Source organism: Siniperca chuatsi, linkage group LG10, assembly GCF_020085105.1.
Source record: "Siniperca chuatsi isolate FFG_IHB_CAS linkage group LG10, ASM2008510v1, whole genome shotgun sequence".
Taxonomy (NCBI): domain Eukaryota; kingdom Metazoa; phylum Chordata; class Actinopteri; order Centrarchiformes; family Sinipercidae; genus Siniperca; species Siniperca chuatsi.
The window spans coordinates 3,506,724-3,526,200 of NC_058051.1; the positions used below are offsets into that span (position 1 = coordinate 3,506,724).

At 40.6% G+C, this 19,477-nt stretch overlaps 2 protein-coding genes across 4 annotated transcripts in view; both read left to right on the plus strand.

Moving 5' to 3' along the window:
* The first annotated feature begins 238 nt into the window (after window positions 1–238).
* On the plus strand, window positions 239–9,550 carry si:dkey-32e6.3. Its single transcript, XM_044211737.1, has 6 exons — window positions 239–755; window positions 1,466–1,638; window positions 2,570–2,788; window positions 5,332–5,492; window positions 5,597–5,729; window positions 6,899–9,550. The coding sequence occupies exons 1-6, from the start codon at window positions 479–481 to the stop codon at window positions 7,073–7,075; spliced, it is 1,140 nt and encodes a 379-aa protein (XP_044067672.1). The 5' UTR covers window positions 239–478; the 3' UTR covers window positions 7,076–9,550.
* A 2,274-nt stretch (window positions 9,551–11,824) lies between these two features.
* Window positions 11,825–19,477, plus strand: part of LOC122883404 (kelch domain-containing protein 8B-like) — a 178,985-nt gene continuing 171,332 nt past the window's right edge. For 2 of the 3 annotated variants that reach the window (XM_044212029.1, XM_044212031.1), the window contains exons 1-2: window positions 11,832–12,048; window positions 12,168–12,302. The gene's annotated coding sequence lies outside the window, so the exon portion shown is untranslated. Of the gene's footprint in view, window positions 12,049–12,167; window positions 12,303–19,477 lie in introns of all 3 variants that reach the window. The other variant, XM_044212030.1, reaches the window with a different exon arrangement.

Genomic DNA, 19,477 nt, shown 5'->3' on the forward strand with positions numbered 1-19,477 from the left:
TCAACATAAGACAGTAACAGCCCATCTTCATTCAAAGTTGTTGTCAAACCATTTCTAGATATAAAGTGGAAAAAAGTTGGTTCATGCTAATAGTCCCAGCTTGCGAAAACTAGCTACACTTTCATCATTCTTTTTAGCCCAATGGAGCTTTGTGACTTTTCAACCTGAGGTCTAATTAACCAGAATAACTCAAAACACCCGTGAGGATACATATATATGGCATAATCTGTGTGGGTGTTTGAAATCCCACTGATACTACTTTAACTCATGTCTATCTCTAAATGTTTTACAGCACCGGAAGATGGCGCGCTTTCCTCTGTCTGGTAGTGTACAACTATTGACCCGCGGAAGAAGAAGATGATGGCACGCAGAACGAGGAAGTACCGGTAAATAGTCATGAGTTAGACAGCGGAGCCGGTTAGGTAGTAAGTTTTAACTCAGTAGAACTATTTTCAGACCGACACCTGTCGTCATACTCATGGCGGGATTCGGTGAGAACAGCGGCCGCCAAGCTGAAGAACATGACGGGACAAACAGCAGAAATGTCCCCGAGCCTGTGTGTGGGACAGGTGACCCCGCGGTGACTGTCCCTCGGGGGCTGTGGTCCTCAAATCGTGACCAGAGGAAAAAGTTAATCCTGCATATCGACCTCAACAACACCATACTGGTGTCGGACGCCGTGACTGGTCAGGGGACTTTAGCTGCTCTGGACTATTTCCTCACAACTGTCACCTGGGGAAAGATGAGCAAACACGGTAAAGTGGAAATTGGTAGTACTTTACCGTATCAAACAAGAATGCTAGGAATGTGTGTGTGCTCAGTCAGGTGATACAGCGAAGTTATTGTTCCCGTGGTGTTAAAACAACACGCCAAATTCCATTTAAGAAATATGGGAATTAAAAGCCCCCTCCTCCTTTCTCCTGTACATAAGGACAAGCTGTCAACCAATCCACAAAAAAACTGAGATGTTATTGAAATTAAATGAGTCATTGCAATCGCACATATGCCGAATAGCAGGTCATCAATAGTATAACTAGCTCAAATATTTTATGATGTGCTTATTATGCTAATATGGAAGTGGACATTAAATTAACGTTTTTTCTAAGTAATTTTTTGCAGAATACGGTCTAGTGCATATTGAAATGTTTTTTTCTTCCAACATCCCCATGTATTTAATTCCCATGTAGCTGAAGTTATAATACTTCATTAAGGTTGTCCAAAAAGTTGCCTCATCAAGTCATCAGACAATAGAGAAATTGAATAATGAATGTTACTGACTATATATGTCCTTGGCTGCACTACTGCATTTTTAATTCTATAGAAAGAGATATTAAATTCCAGTGGGAGCAAGTCTTGCCATTATACGGCACTCGCATCCTCCACTCATTCTGTGCTCAGTTGTTTAGTGTGTCTACATTTTAAAACCATTCACAAAAACTCTCTTGCTCTCTTCACCTCTATGCAGGAAAGTGGGAATGGCTGAGCGACTCTCCCTCCCTGCTCCCACCGTGTGATGATGCCGTTAGTTACTACTCTCAGTTTGGACGGATACCAGGTTTCACCTCGGCTGCTGGGCGACGTTTCCGTGGGGTTCTGGATGAGCATCTGGCTCTTCTCCGCTGGCCCGAGGGCATCCAGGCAAGCGATCACAGAAATCTGCACAAGATCTGCTGTGAAATCATTCCTCTCTGATCACTGCTACTTTTTAGATTCAGATTTTAGAGACCCTGGTTGCATGGTACAATATTTACACATATCCAATGCAGTCATGACAAAACATTCCTGGCAGGAATGAAGTGCAACATAAATTACTTAAACAGAGGTATAACGCTTTGATTCTTTAACAAGGCACCTTTTTACATGGAACTTTTTTCTTTTCCGACTGTAATAACAAAATTGATTTAAATAGTACTTTGGCTAGTATTTTTCCCTCTTGCTTCCACTCTTACATTCAAACTTAATACAAAATAAGGATTGTGGTGTTGCTAACCCTTAATTTAGTTTTTTCTACAATAGGTACTTTTACAACCATGTAAAGACCACACACTGACATACTTTAGAGCTGCCTTTGCCACTTCTGTATGAACTGATCTTTCATCCTCTGTTAGTACATAGTTGTACATTATACAACTTTAGTTTAGTTTTCTTACTTTCAAGCAGCCTCCCCCAGAAGCCAATAATTCTCTTTTGAAGTGCATCACATAAGGGGTATCTTCCCAGTTCCTCATAAAACATATTAAATCAAGTTCATATTTTAACTTTTAGAGTATACTTGTGGAATTTCAGGTGTAGCTGTTAGACATTTTTCTCTCCATAAAAAACAAAATAACACTGAATATTCTGTAGCTTTTACAGTTGTAAGTACCGGTTCAGTCATGCAGATCAAACCTTATGGTGCATTACGTGTTCAGATCACGCTTGTGAATCACTTTTTCACTGGCTCTGCCGATAGATGGCAAAGCTGCTCTATAAAAAAACAAAAACTAATTTTTATTGCTACCTATATAGCATCCTTGATCCCTGATGCAATTATGTGTTACTGACTGCTCCCTGACTGTGTTCCCTGCAGGGAGACAGACAGCTCGCTGTAAAAGGAGAGGATGGACGACTGTACCACTGGATCCTCCCCTCCTTCTTCCAGCTGATCAAAGACCTGGTGCAGGAAGGAAGGGAGTTTGCCATCCTTTTTCGTACGTTTGGAAGCGACCTACCTCGTGTGCTGAAGGCTGTATGCAGAGCACTGAATGAAGGGGCTCATCCACTGTTCCCTGATCTGCCTGATCTCAAGGTGAAGTAGAATCCCACTTATTCATTATTAATCCATGAGTTAAAGTGAGACATTCCCACCACTGTCTCAGTGGTGTGCAGTATTTAGTCTTTTAGGTTAAAGGGTCAGTTCACCCAAACTACAACAACACATTTTACCCTTCGTGGTATCAAGCTGATAGTTTGGGGTTAATTCACCGGGGTAAGGTAATATCTAGTTTACTTACAGTATATAGCCCCAATATCACACACACTGTCTAAGTGGACTTTACAGCAACGCTTCCCAACGCAGACTTAAGTCAAACGTTATTTACATTATATAGCACTTTCCAAAACAGGGTTACAAAGTGCTTCAAAGCTACACAAAAGACAATAAAAAGCATTTGAATTCATATTTAAATCAAAGACAAGCAAATACTGTTAAAGAATAAGAACAAATTGGGGCAAGGAAGCATCAATAAAATGCCTTTTAGAATAAATAGGTTATGAGATGAGATTTAAAATACTTTACAGTTTGCTGATGTGGCCTTTAGAGGGAGACTGTGTCATAATCTAGGATTTTTTTGATGACAGCCTTTTAACAAGGATTCAGTCTGCTCACCAACAAATGGAAATAAGCCAGTAACACCGGAGATGACAGTTCGCACAACTCTATGCTACTTGGACACGGGTAGAAAATATTTGCAGCGCTGATGATCTCAACCTCAGCCGTCTGACAGAATTATTCATCACACCACAAATACACTCTTCAGACCCCAATTTGTTTGACAGTTCATTATACATTAAATAATTACCAACTGTGCTATCTGTCTTTGTTTCTTTTTCTTTTCTTCTGTTGAGTATCTTAACTGCAGTAATAAGAACAATAGTCTGCCACAGACTGTGTTCGGTTCAGTTCACTTTTGTTTTTTGGATGTGCTGTAGGGTTCTCCAGTAAAAAGTGTGTGTGTGTGTGTGTGTGTGTGTGTGTGTGTGTGTTCATGTTCCTTGGGGTTGGGTGACTGCAAAGATGTTCTCAAGAGCATGACCTTCTGTGCCCTTTAACATAGACCCCCCCCCCCCAACACACTGACTCATACACACACAATCATAAACATATGCGTCTCCTTGACTCCCCCCCCCCCCCAGAGGGTTTGTACCTGTTAGCTTGCTGGAGTGGAACACATTGATTTTGAGAGAATAGTGGAGAGAATGGGCGGATGATTGAACTGGTGGGTGGGGAGGGGGTGGGGGTGGGTGGTGGGTGGAAGAGATGTCAGAAAGTGAACCTGTCACGCACAGTGAGCTGTCTGGGGGAGAGCACAGTGGAAATCTTATTCAAACAGTCTCATGTCAGATGCTATTCATCTATGCCTTTAGACAGAAAGAGCAGGGGGGCAAATCAATCACATGACATTATGTGATTGTTCAGTTTCTGAACTTGAGCTGTTTTCCTGCCTCAGTGAGTTTTTGGGCGCAGGCCGTGCAGCAGCTTCAGCATCATTGTTGTCAAGTCTTATAGATGGGTGCAGCGGGAAAAACATGCCTAATTAAAGCAGTACACTATATCTTGGGGTTATTGGTTAATTTATCATTTAAGCTAAGAGATCATGCCGAGACTCCATGCTCATGTCCTTATGTCCGTGCACATTGGGGTTAGTGACCATGTGCTACAGTTGCTTCACAGTAAAAGCACTCCAGCACTGTCAATAATAACTACACCACTTAAATAGCACTTTTCATTTCACAAACTTTTGCCACTTTAGATTTTTATGCAAATGCACAACATGATGGTTGAAGCTTTCAAAACCTACATGGCAGCATCAATAACATTTAATTCCTCAATGTGTGATTGAATGAGAAAACAGACCCAGTGTGAGTCAAAGGATGTGGACTGCTGGAATAAGCCTTTTGCCATTTTTTCTCACCTGCTACATTCGATAAAGACAAAACAGTGGTTGTAAGCTATGTACATAATGTTACTCAAAAAAGTGATATTGTTTAAATGGCTAGTGGTAGGTTAGCTGTCAAGCATGGATCTCTACTATCATACTTGTCCAAAGAGGTGGACCGGCTGACATTGCCATCCCTAGAGCCACACCTCTAGCATGGCTAAAAACGTGTTTTTTTGTTTTTGTTTTTTGTTTAAAATAATTGATTTAATTGATGGAACAGCTGATACCCCTTGCTCTAAATTTGTAGCATCTTATTAAATTTAAAACTGTGCACCAGAGGGCTTTTTAAAACATTAAAACATTTTTTATCTGACAGAATCGTTTGTTTGATAGTTTAGTGGTCATTATCTGTAAAGTATACACACTATTTCTTATAAATCTACAGATTAGTAGCTTTATTAGCTGAGTTGTTTTTTATGTAGCTGGCACAGACTTATTTTATTCTATGTCTGAGAAAGTTTAATGCTGATATCACAATTAATTTAGGTCAAGTCTGCCAGAGGCCATGTTTTAATAACAAAATCATTTCACAGAAGTTTCTTTTGGTTTTATGCTTGCCGCAGACTTCAGAGCGGTTCTCCCTCTTTGTTTCTCTCTCTGACTCTGACTCTTCCTGTCGCTCTCGGCTCAGTTAAGTGTGAATATGACTCCGGGCAAGATCCGCTGCAGCAAGAGGGGAATCGTGCTTAGCCGAGCTGAGGACCGCGTGTCGACTTGTGATGGAGAAAGAGGCCTTTACCAGTACTTGAGCTCAGTCCAGGGCCTGGGAGGATTTCAGGACCACTTTGACTGGTACGCATAACACTCCTCAAGCCACCATTAATTTGGGTGTTGTGGCCTCTATCCCTTGCATCCACCCTTTTCCAAATCTTTCTGTGCCCCTGTTTCTCATCCAGGTGGGCTGCTAATACCTTCTCCATCCGTGGGGGGAAGCCATTGTGGGTCGACCCTTTTGACCAAAATGTTCAGCACATTTTCATAGATGACAACATACGACAGAACGACGAGGATACCATAGTTCATCCCAAGGTACTGTCACTTCAACACATCAACATAAATACATCAACCAATGTTGGTAACCACAAGGATTGTAACTGCATTGAGAGGTTTTTGGCACAGCTTAAAGTGGCTTATATTTCGAACAAATGATGAGTGATATTTTCATTTTCCTAATTTCCTTTCTTCTTTGGAGGTTTATTCATCTTTTTAATTAGAGCTAGAATCTGAGATATGGGTGGTTAAGAGATAAGTATGTAAACAGGCTTTAGTACCACTGCTGTGCCATTGTCTTTCATGTTCTGAGAACAAAATCTCAGCACTGTTACTCAACCTGGTAACCAACCTGCAGCTCTAAGAAACCTTCATACAAATATACGGTCATTTTGTTAGACTAGCTGGAGTGGATATGCTGCTTCTTTCACCTGCAGTTGTCATCAAATCACATCTATTTGTAGATGGAACTAGCAGTGAGAGCACACCGCCTCCCATTCAGGAAGGAGATTTTAGCAGCACAGACAACTCCTCAAATAGCCATAGGTCAGGTCATGAGTTTTAGCATCACACTAGCTCTGTGTATAATGAGCTAAAATTACAACTTGTGAGTGTCAGGGGCTAACTGCAGGGACTACAATTACAGTATGTCTACCCAAAATGTCCTCTATCAAGCACTGAATATTTTTCACAGAGGACATTTTTCTACCACTCTTCCTACCGTGACTTGTCAAAATGTCCTCTGTGAAAAATATTCAGTGCTTGATAGAAGACATTTTGGGTAGACATACTGTAATTGTAGTCCCTGCAGTTAGCCCCTAACACTCACACTTAGTTACTTTAAGCTTCTTTATATATAGTTCTATTTTTGACTAAGAATGTTTCAACTTGTGTTAATCATCGTGTGAGTCTCCCAACATGCATTCATTGTAATGTATGATCCAGTTTTGCTTACATTCTCAACTATTATGTGTATATTTATCTCTGGTCAGTTAGTTGTTTATGCTGTGGTCTCCATAGACCATATTGTGTTTGAGTGTTTTTTGGACTTTGTTAATCCGTCTCAATAAAGTAGCTTCCACAGATGTGTTGGTGAGACTGTAGCTGGTTCAGAACTCCAGAAAGCTGACATGACCCCCCAGGTTTCTCCCTTTTCTGTGTGTGTGTGTGTGTGTGTGTGTGTGTGTGTGTGTGTGTGTGTTTCTCAGGTTTTCTTGGACCCAGGTGGCGCTGAGACTCGTACAGCCTGCACGTCTGAGCTCTATGATATCACGCTGGTCCAGAACGACCTCCTCCGGGCCATTTCTGACCCAAGCCACTTCACTCAGCGTGTCCACATCTGCCTGGAAAACTATGAAAGGAATCTCCAGCAGGGGGCAGGCTAGAACACAGTTCAACCCCCAACTCCCCGTATGACTGTTTGTCTATGTGACAACCTCCAGTTCGGGGTTCCATTAACTCAGACACCACAATCCCAGCACAGACAGAGGATGCAGCCACAGTAGACTGTAGGTATACACAAAGGCTGAGGACTTATTGAAGGACTGGAGTTCATCAAACCAGAAATGGAAGAAGTTTACACATGGAGGAAGATAACATGAATAAATATGCAGATGAGGAAGGATCACAGTTATTATCTGAAGATGAAATATTCTAAAAAAAAAAAATCTCAAGAAGGACAAACTAAATGCACTTGAGTGAGATTTAGAAGCAGCCTAATAAGTAGGATTTTAATTAGTCTCAAGCAGTTCAAATACCACACAGACTTTATCTACTCCAGGACAGCAGTAAAAGGATGTCAGCTTATACAAAGAGCACTTCACAAATAGAGTGTACTGTCTGCTGTCCTAAGGTGAACCGCCACAAAGAGTTTTTGACTCGATTAAGCCCTAAAGTGGCCGGGCCAGACTCTCTGATTGCAGCAAAGGCTCTATGACTCTAATCACGCCACGGGATAATTGCCCGAACTCTCTGAAATTTTTGTCAGACAGCATAATTGGAGTCAGATATGGTGAGTGTTGCATTAGTTGTCCAGTGAGTAGAATCCACCAGGGTTTTCTTTCAGCTCTTGTGACACTTTCATGCAGCTTCTCCCTTACATTGTTAAGAAAATGTATTTTAACATTGTTGGCCATCGTCTACATTGTTTACATCCACTCAGAACTAAAAAAGCTAATACTTGAACACTTCCAGATGACAAAAGAATATGACTACTGCGTATGACTGTGTAAGTTAAGGGTGATACCTCAAAGCGCACTACTGTATTAACACATTACTAAGGCAATCAGAAAGGCTTTCTAATGTGACTAAATTGCTAGTAAGAATCACAAAACACACCATATTAGATTCACAAGACATCATATTAGATTCATAATAACACACATAATTTCAAGAGTAATCCATATCCATGATGGATTTGTCAGAGCAGTTTGATTATACAAAGAAATATCTTCTCGAAGCACTGAGACATACAGTATCATTAGGTTGAACATGGGTTTGGGTTGTGTTTGCCTGAATTATTTACTGTGGTTTTTATTATTTGAAAGCACCCTTGTGTGAAAGATTTAATTAGTTGAATTTGTGTGGAAGTTATGGTGATTTTTGCTTTGAGGGTTTTAGGATATAATTATTGTTAAGCTTCCTGGGAGATTTTTAACTGCTGTATTTTCCTGAGGTCAGATTTAGAGAGACAGCTGAAACAGTATCAATAATCTAAAGAAAAATACTCAAATACAGGTTTCTGAGGACCACTGAGAACAGCTGAGCGATAATGTTATACTTTTTAAGTATATATTGAACATGGATTTCCTTAAAAATAGATTAGTAAAATTAATAAATACATTAGTAAGGAAAATGCAAAGACAAAACTGGGTTGGAAGGCTTTGTTGGTGGCGGTAATATTACAGTATTTTACCATTGCTTTGGCTCAGTTTTCATAACAGAGTTTCAATGTGCAAAACTCACACAAAATTAAAACATCTGTATCAAATTAGGTAATACAACATGCATAGGTTTATCAGAGCATTGCAGTGAATTTTAATCGTTGTTGCATTTTAAAGTAAAATGATTATTAAGATATAATGCTTACTTAAACAGTTAGCTAATTCTCATCAAAACAGTCTCAATCATCATTTCCTTAAAATTATACGAGTAGCAAAAAGAAAAAAATCTGTAATTTATGAAGAAGTTTGTATTTGAAATGTAGATTAAGAATGGCTTAAATTTGATTAATTGATGATGTATTACTGTAAATATAGACTTTACAGTAAATTCTACATTCATACAAGGTAAAATGATGATTACTTCACTCTATCGGTTTACTTTTTCTGTTCTGTTTCGACCACAAAGTTTGTTACATATTATTCAAGACACCAAACCTTAGATAATCAATTACTTGTATAAGTTTGATCATCTAAAATACAGTAAGCTACAGTAATACTGTATTTCTCGACAGCAAGGAGAAATGCTTGCAGACACGTGTTACATTGATTCAGTGATCTGTATACTTGGTAATAGGCACTGAAGCTAATACGTAAGCCAATAGGTGGCTTTATTCTGAGCATGTGATTGCATGTGAGTGTTTAGCACTTTGTAGGTAAGGACAGCAATTTGTGGTAAGGAAAAGGTTTAGCAAGTGAGCTTGACACTTTGCATTATGAGTTTTGCACACTGAAACTTTCCCGTGAAAACTTAGCCTAAGCAGTTGTAAAATACTGTGATATCACACGGTCATCATTAATTCTGATGCTGCCATGCATTTGAATGCTCATCACATCAAAACTTGTACTTTTTCCATTATTTATTTTTCTGATGTCATACAGAGTTAAATAAACCTGTAAGTTTTTTTTTATTAAACTGTTGCATGGTGTTACTGGTGTTTTGCATGACGACGTACTGTAAGCACATACGATGATTAATGTATTAGAGATACAGTAGGCAAAGTTCAACTGATTTGGCCCTCTGACGCCACAGAGAGTGGTCTGTTGTTACAGATTTTCAGATAGAGGTCATGAATAAATCATTGCTAGGTTATTTATCAATATCTCTGTGTGTGTGTGTGTGTGTGTGTGTGTGTGTGTGTGTGTGTGACAGAGAGAGAGACCAGGTCAGGTCTACTGGGGATTAATTAAAGAAAGTACAAAGTGGTAAGGGCAAAGGGTGGTAAGTTGTAATGAACATTAAAACATCTCTAATACGTCTCCTTCAGCCATTTCAAAGCAAATATTCTTATCTTCTACACAACCACAATTATCAGCACCCCTGCAGCTACCTGGAGTTACTTCAAGTGGAAATAATGAGTGGAAGCAGAAGACCAAATGATAAGGAAAATGCTTGTGAGATCAAATATTTCCTCTTTCTGTAGTTTGGCATGAGATTAAAAATGCAAAGCTGGGCTTGACAGAAATGTTTGAAGTGAAGTTTTAACAGGTAGTTCTGTTTATACTCTCCTCAAACATTTGTGTAATTGACCGCTTCATTATGGCAGAGGTCGGACACATTAACGTGTGACAAGTCTTGTCTGGAGTTAGTCCCAGGCGGACTGTGATGGGTGATGCTGGCAAGTGACTGAACGTTTGATGATTTACTTACAAAGCAGATGGTACAACAGTGTCAGCCAAGATGACTAGAATGGGAACTAGAATTGCTTTTTCTGTGGAGCTGTAATCTAAAATGTCTACATTTTATAGATTCATCTATTCCTGTAGTCCCTTCTCTTCTACTCTTGCTTAGTTCTGCTATGTTCTACTTAGATCTATTAATATTAGTATTTCTAATGGTAACACAGGGTTGCATATGTGATAAACTCATCATAGAATCACTACAGGTATTGGTATTAACATTTGACATCACTTACACTCTTGTGTAGGTGCCTTTAATGATGTTGGACATCTTATTAGTTAACTTTGCTCTCCCTCGTCTTTACTACCATTGCTTTTCCCAGCCGGACCTACTGTGTCTTGCAGTTCTATAGTTTTGGACTGCATTTGTATAGCACTTTTCATCCAAAGCGCTTTATAGTTTTATATAACCCAGTTGTCACTCTCAGATTCTGGACTATTGGCTGTTGCAAAGGAAATGTAGTGCAAAGCTGTGTTAAACAAAACAATGCACAATATCCTCATGCTCCAAAACACCCATAGGGGTTAATGTTTTAAAAAGATCCACTTATTAAAGGGGGCATATCTGTTATATATGAAAACCATGTACAACTAACCTGTTGTGGAAGTTTTTGAATGATAAAGAAACTAGCAGAGGAATATATGTATGACTCTGCCTGTCCTGTGCTTCTCACATGTTCCTTGTGTGAAACATGCCGTATTTTAGCGTTGTAACCTGACTTGCAAGTGATTAACTGTCTCTTGGTTCAGCTAGCTAGCTAACATTTATCACTGTGAGATTGACCATGCCAGCGCCAGATTTGAATATTTCTTTGTTCGTGAATATGTAGGTAGCCTACTAAAGAAAATGAAAAGGTGGAAGTGATGACATTAAAGATGGCTCAGGGCCAGTAACAGCCCCCACCCATACACACTGGATATAAAATGCAAGGATGCACTTAAAATGAGAGAAAATACGATTTCCATTAAAAGGACAGGAGGGGGAATCCTATAAAATATGTTTAGCCTACCTTTTATTGATATATAGATTTATAGATCACTTTTATTAGAAAAGGAACTAAAAAATAGACTATTATTACTGTCAACTTTACTCTTTGTATATGTTTACTTTTGCCTGATCTTGAGGACAGAACACTTGCAGACCAACCTGTTTACTAACAAGAGTTATCGAAGTAACCTTTTGAAAAACATATCACGTAGACTATTTGCTTATTTTTTATTTTATTCATTTGTTTTCCTTGTCTCTGTTGGCATGGGTTAATATCTTGTGTGCAATTTTGTTTCACATAGTGTGTTGGCTCTTGTGATGTTTTGCATTGTCTCACGTAAAGAGCTGTGTTTTCTGTGTTCTGCTTGTTTAAAACACAGCAAAAACAGTGTTATAAAAGAAGATTTGAATGAAATTGCACTGTAAATGCGTTATACAGTAGGCTATAGTACCATTTAAACTGACTGTGTTACATGTTTTTGTGGTTTTAAGTAGAGATCTGGAGTCCTTCAGGCCGCATGAGGGCAGCAGTGCCGCTTTTGGAACACCCTCACCTTTAGCGGCAGCATCCTTCCCTTCAGGTGAGTCTGGACTTACCTGCCAGCCTACTGGTGGCCGCGTCGCAAAGAAACATTTAAATGCTCGAGTTAAAGGGGTGATGAGTCGGGTGTTGTCACCCCAGGATGGTGGAGGGACAGCCGCAGTGAACGCAGGAGTTAGCGGTGTTTCGGGATTGCGTAAATGCGCACTGGTAAGTGAGGGGAGGAGACGGGATGGACGGGAAGAGGAGGCAGGAGGGGGAGAAATAGTGAGTCAGTGGAAGCAGGGCGATGGTAACACTTGGTTTCGCTGGATTGTGTCACTGAACAGGTACGCAACAGGAGCGATATTTCCACCGCGGTCCTCGGCTGCTAACGTGTCGTGTACAAACATTTACGCGGAGCTGCTCCGGCGAGCTCCGACGCGCCGCTGACTGCGCCTGCCCTCCACCCACCGGACAAAAAGGTAAGGACTGCTGTCACCAAACTTTCCACCGTTCTGCCCTGGTACTGCCGGGAAGACTTTACATGCGGAAGGCTGATGCAGTATCGGACATGTGCTTAGTTGGTCGAGGTGCTACTAATGGGCAGGTGTGGATACTCATAAGTTTATTAATGCAGTTGTAGCGAAAAAAATGGTGGACAAAGATAGTCCAAGTCTAATATCGCAACAAATCTGTTTGGACGCCATATCCAAAAGAATCCCATCACAGTTTAATGTTGCTCATGTTCTTGTTCATGTTCATGTAGTGGATTCTGATGTCATGGCAGTCATCAGTGGTTATGTAGTAGACATGAGGAGCTTTTGCAAGTTTGATGGATGGCATATAATATCAGCTGCAGGGACTTCGCCACTGCGTAGGGCTGAGTGAAGTGATGGCCCCGTGTTGTGTCACTGAAGTTGGACCAAAGCTTTTTATGTGTGTTGCGTGATTCGTATTGGTGCAGATTCGGGGATTTAGCCAAGAGGTTGCAGGGCAAATCCATCCAGCTGTTTAGTGAGATACGTCTTTTCTAAGCGAGCCGCTGCCATCTGCTGGGCTGCCCATCATCTGGCTGCGGCTCAGCCACGGGCCGATCGGGTCCGTCTTTATTCGGTTTTTAGAGCAACCTCAACTTTCTACTCTTCACTGAGTTGAATGTGTGTCTTCAGATAGAGCGAGTCCTTCCTCCTCCTCCTCCTCCTCCTGGGAATGACTGCTTCTCTGCCTCCACCCTCACTTTCTTTTAAGAGCAGCATCCTCCAGTTTAAAGCACTCCCTACTCTTGTTGCTGTCTGGTCTGCTAAAGAGGTTGTTTGTTCCTCTAACAGACTGCATCACCCCCCCCCCCTCTCTCTTCCTCCCTCTCTTCCTCCCTCTCTCTTCCTCCTTCTTTCTGCGTTGGTTCTGTGTTTCCCATCTGACCTGCAATGATAGCTCCTGACTTGGTGTGAGTTCATTTGCATAATGAGGATTACAGCTGACATGCAGCTTCTGGGCCTGTCTTGCTGGATCCGGCGGAGGAGCGTGGTGCTGTGGCAGCTCTCATTGTGCCAGCAAAATGCCACCCTCGATCAGGACTCGCCGGGAAGGCTGCGTCTGCTCTGACAGACAGGGCTCTCTCTTTGCCATCATCAGTGCAGAGGGAGTTAGGGACAATGACAAATGGACTGTCTCAGTATGAAATTATTCATGTATGAAATTAGCTATTGATGTTGTAGTTGGCACAGTGGCTTGTTATATATAAATGGTTAAATTAAAATGCATGACTTTTTTTTTTCAAATGGTATAAGCATTGCAAATTGATTCGCCTTATCCATTAACAGTTAATTAGCATCAATTCGGTCTGGAGGAAGAAATACATTTCTTCTTGTTAGTGTTTGTTGATTTATTTATTTTTTTTAAATGCTGCATTCGACTTTTGCTGCATAAACAATTGAGCCGCCCACTTTACATCTAAATTTATTCTAAAGTTCAAACCACGGGTCAGAGCCCACAAGAGGACACACACACACACTCAGTCCTGAAGCTAGTCAGTCTCCTCATGACAAACACAGAAATGTATTTTTGAGGAAACTGTTTCCCAGGGCAAATGACTACATTTCACATCTGTTCTGGTTTGTGGCTGTTTTCATGGCTTCTTTTTGACATTTTCCTGACATTTGTCTCTTATCCCGTCCACGGTGAAACAGTGAAAGCAGTGTGGCTCTTATCCTTAGATGACCTGTTATTTGTTGCTTGTGATATTTGTGATCCAGGAATTGAAGCTTGTCCTCCTGTTGGACTCGCTGTGCTTTGCGCTGGATAAAAGCATCACCTGAGAGCAGTTGATGGTAGCCTGGGGCCTCATTTATCAACCATGCGTAGACACAGTTTTGTACATAAACCATGCATACGCTCATTTCTACACATAGACAATCTGATTTATACATTTTTTTCTTGTGTGTACATTTAGAACCACTCCTGACCAGGCGTACCGACAAACCCTTAGTGGTACACAGGTATAATCACGGGTAAACTGATAACTAAATTACAGATACATAAAACAACTTTACTGTCAACCATGTAAACATAACTAATAGATTGTCAACTATTGTTCTTGAAGACATGCATTTCAGTTTGTATTTGGAAAACAAGGTACATTTTTCTTTCAGTGTGAAATGATGCCATTAATGTCTCTTTTTCATGTCGTCTCTCTGTACTGTGTCGCTGAGCTCTTGCGGCCCCATATAGATTCAGAGAATCTGTTAATGACATTCCATTGTAATCGATCTGCCTTAATAATGAACTATTAAGTTTTGGTACTATTGATTTATTTGATTTTAACTAAGCCATGTATTACTTTGTTATGCTGAAACTGTTAAAAAAGTGCAGCATTTTAAAAACACATGCATACTCTAGGAATTACACTGAAGCGATATTGTGTCCGATGTGTATTTTGTGTATTGCAATTCATTATTGGACCATCACATAAAGTCAGCCATGTTTTTTCCTGCCCCCATTCTTGCTGGGAAGCGTCCCTGCACATCTGCTTCCGGGATGCTGCGGTATCTAAACTTCATTGTCTGTGATGTCTTCATCTTTCTCGGTTGCTTCTTTTGTCCAACAACATCTAAGGCCACTAGGACTTTCAGAGAGATGTGATTGACCAGATGGGGGGTTCTGCAGGCATTTCTGTATGTAAATGAACCTGTATGTGCACAGGTAGATGAATGTAGAGTAGGTGAGATTTATCATTGTTCATTGTGTAAAAGTGTGAGCATGCATGTTTCATAAATACAAATTTTCGTACGGCCAGTTCCTACGCACACATTTAGAACTTGTTCTAAGCATGCTTTGATAAATGAGGCCCCTGGACAGAGGTGGTGTATGAGTGTACAGTACAAAATGTCCTTAGATGTGATTAAGGTGGTTTGTGTGGGACAGATATGGCTGCTGCCGCAGCCGCACACACCAGCCAGCTACAGACATTAACCTGGGCGGATGAGTGTGGAACTGAGCCAATATTCCCATCAGAGGATTAAGTGGGATGCTTACAGTGGACAGTTTGGACATCCAGCCTGCCAACACAGGGGACTTTTAGGCCTGGATGAGATGTCTGAGGGAGGGAAAGTGAGAGAAATGGAGAAAGGAATAAAACGGGTGGTGCATGTAGAGAAAATAACTATTAAGCAGCACGAGCAGGCAGAAAATTGAGTCAGTGTTTTAAAGTAATAGTTCAAAATTTTGGGAAATATGCGTATTCACTTTCTTGCCAAGAGTTAGAGGAGAGGTTGAAATCTGCTCTCATGAAGCTACTGCCAGTAGCTAGTTAGCTTAGCTTAGCTAAGACAGCGGGCAGGGGGAAACAGCTAGCCTGGCTCTCTCCAAAGGTAACAAAATCTTCCTCCCAGCACCTCTAAAGAAAAAACCAATACATTGTATCTCATTTGTTTAATCCATCAAATGTCATTTTCAGTAATCAACTCCCACCGAAATGTGTCCATTTTAACATTTTTAAAAAATAAAACGACAACGACATTGTCTAACCCAGGATATTAGAAAACCCTGTAATAGCTCACCAAGCCAATAGTAGTCGGGTGCTTGTGACGTGACCCTCGCCTTGCAGGGCGTTACAAGTCTCCCCACTGCGCCTAGCCAAGAAATAATCTTGCACATTACCCCTAGTAAAATTACAACTAGTCGTTTTTACACTTCAGTTTTTGTACGGATTAAACAGACAAGATATAACATGTTTATTAGTGAACTGTAGAGGTGCTGATAGGTGAATTTTGCTACCTTTGGACAGGGCCAGGCTAGCTGTTTCCCCTACTTCCAGTCTTTATGCTAAGCTAAGCTAATTGGCTGCTGGCTGTAGGATGATATTTAGCGTATTGACATGGGAGTGGTATCAATCTTCTCATCTAACTCTTGGCAAGAAAGCGAATAAGCATATTCCTCTACTGTTCCTAAATTCCCCTAAGTGAGGGGAAGAGAAAAAAAGAATCCGTTAGAAAGTGGAAAGAGCGATCACCTCATTATATTTCTTCTCTCCACCTGTGAAGATGCAGACGTAACCCAGTGTGTGAGCCTGTTTCTGATCGAGGCTTGTCCACATGTCAGCAGGTCGCTGCCATGTTAATTAACACAGCATGTCGTATGTGGAGTTAGGATTCTCTTAAGCGCACATAGTAGCTCAAGCAGACAGGTTTGTGTGTTTTGTGTGTGGGTGTGTGTGACACAGCTGCCTTATTGTTTAATTACATTTTATTGTTTACATGAGTCCCCTCATTAGGCCCACTGACCTGGGACAACTGAGGCCGGGGTGGTGGGATCATGATTACAGAGAAGGTGGAGGACGTTGGAGTTCTGGGAAACATTACGACATATACTTATTTTATGTCCCACTGATATATTGGTAACAAAGGTAGGTCCTATGGGGAAAAAACAAATGCTTTGTTTCCAGCAGCAACAGCAGCAGCAGTGTGTTTAGAATAAAAAGCCTGAGTGCACTAGGATCGTGACTCGTTCCCAGCTTGCAGCAAGTGTGTGTGATTGAGCTGGGCAGTATGGCTAAAACATATATTGATATTTTTAAGTGTCTGACAACATTCTAATGAGAGCAATAACTCAGACAAACTAGTCTTTAATAAATGTCGTTAATAAGATTTATCAAGACCAGTTCAAATTATTTTAATGAACAGTATTTAACATTTTAACCATGCAAAACTGGATTAAGGAACACGCAAGTAAAACCACTTTAGGTTTTCCACAGCTGACGATGAGGCAGAATAGACATTTTGACAAGTCACAGCAGGAAAAGCACAGGTACTTAATAACCTTAATTATGGCTGAATTCCATTTATCTCCGATGGATTCAGGGCATGCTGGCATGGCTTACTGGGACACTGAACGGAGTGATCATTAATGTTATTAGTTACACCTATGCGTTTTCTGCTAAGACATGTCTAAATGTCTGCTGTGAAATAAATGGCTGTATGGCACTGCATAGCTCTGTCCCCCTCTCTCTCACATCTCTCTCTCTCTCACACACACACACACACACACACACACACACACACACACACACACTTAGAGCATGTGGAAGTTGCATCACATGCCTGCTTTTATCTGTTGTTGGAATGAAGATCAGGTTTTATCTGTTACTATTTAACATAGAAAATGTATATTTTCCATGTGCAGTTATCTAAGATAAACTCTGTAAACAGCAGAAACTGGTATAACAATTCATTAGGTCACCAGTTGAATGTTACACACTGCCCGTCACACTTGCACTAAATGTTTTTAAATTGTTGACAGTACAAAAGATACAGAAAAGGACCTTTGCACCCTAAAATTTTGACTTTGAACGCTCCATTTAAAAAAAGTACTACACTGGTTTAGCACTCGTATAAAATTGACGGACTCACGATGAACAGTTTAAAAAAAACCCAAAAGGATAAAAATCGATGCAGCGGAATCAGATATATCGGCCTCGAGCCGCTAGCCTCAAGCAGAGAAAAGGAGCGGGCTACAGAGGTCTGGTATACAGTGACCAGATTTCCCGGTTTGTCCGGGATTGTCCCAGTTTCAAGCTGGGTGTCCCAAGTCCTGACAGATAACTGTAAAACACTAAAATGTCCCGGTTTTCAACATTCACTACCAAATTGTACCGATTTTCACCACAATTAAAATAATAATTATATACATACTTGTTTTCAGCGCTTACATAGAGGTTTATCATGTTCTGTCCCACTCATTATTACCTAACCCAATATAAAAACATAAACAATGCACCACGCGTCTAAATTCAACACTGATTTGTCTATATGTGTGTCAATTAATCAATGTGTCGTTGTCAAGGCTGTTGCTAGCCTATGAGTCATAAGAAAGCGTCATAGGCTGTGATGCTTGTGGCTAGCCGTCATGTCCAAGAGAAATTCGGTCTTTTCTAAAGCGCCTCGGGAGGCTTACTCCTTCCTTCGTAAAGTACGCTACTCGGCAACGAAAATGCTGCGTCCATGGTGCCATGGTGATGAAAGGTGCGCTCGGTAGGTGTGCTGAAATAATTGTCCCCCATCCTGATGAAAACGCCTATGGTGCGTGCATAAGCGCATACATGTGCGCATGCATGAATGTGCGGTGCACTTAAGGGTCTCGATTTGGGGGTTTGAAAATGTGGTCACCCTAGTCTGGGAAGCTCACTTCCTTCTAACTCCACACCCCCAGAATTTTCAAAAATTTGTAGTCTTCAGCCCCAACCGGCGCTGACTCAAGTGACATCACTTGAGGTCATTTATCAAAATCTTAACAAAGTTCCCTCTGGAGCCACAAAAGTCTTTTTATATAACTTTTTTCACTTATGGAGTAGTAAACAGACTTGATGAAATGATGTGCTCTTTATTGTGTATAACATCTGTGTATAGTAACAGAACTGCAGTCGATCTCAGCTATAATAAAAACAAAACAAAACCAAATTGAAAATACCAGCAACAGTAAAACCTGGACAGCTATTAGCACTTAGCACCAAAGCTGCAGAAAAAAATAATGAAATCAATAACTGGAAGATAATTACATTAACTTTTAGTTTCAGGCTGATCATATGTTGTGGAGCTTCATATGACAATAGTTGCATGTTTTAAAGTCAGGCTGAAATTAGTTAAATTATTTTAGGCCCATTAATGCTGGGAGAAACAGAGCAAGGGGGAAGGTCTGATTAAATAATTACTGTAATGGCTTTAAGTATTAGTTCAGCATTGAGAGAATCCAGCTCAGTAGAGACATAGCTATTTGATTATTTGGTATGATTGCTTCCACTTGCCAGAAGCACAGACTCAGGCTGGAGGGAAACAAGTTGCTGTGTGATTGCTTTGTGACTGCTACCACATGGAGTAGTGGGTATTATTTCAAGTTTGACAGAGGCACGGAAACTGATAGCTCTTTGATCGCGTCAGGAAATTGCTGCCACCAGAAACATTGGTTTTGATACTAGCTCTTGCTGGAGAGGCATGTGAAAAATTGCCACAGAGGCTGAATCCTTCCATCAAGGAGAAAGCTCAGATTCATCATGAAAATGCAGACTAATACACACTAGACACAAACTATGGCTGCAAATTATTATTTTTATTAATCAACTTGTTGTTTAGGCTACTATAAAATAGTGAAAAATGCCCAGCACATT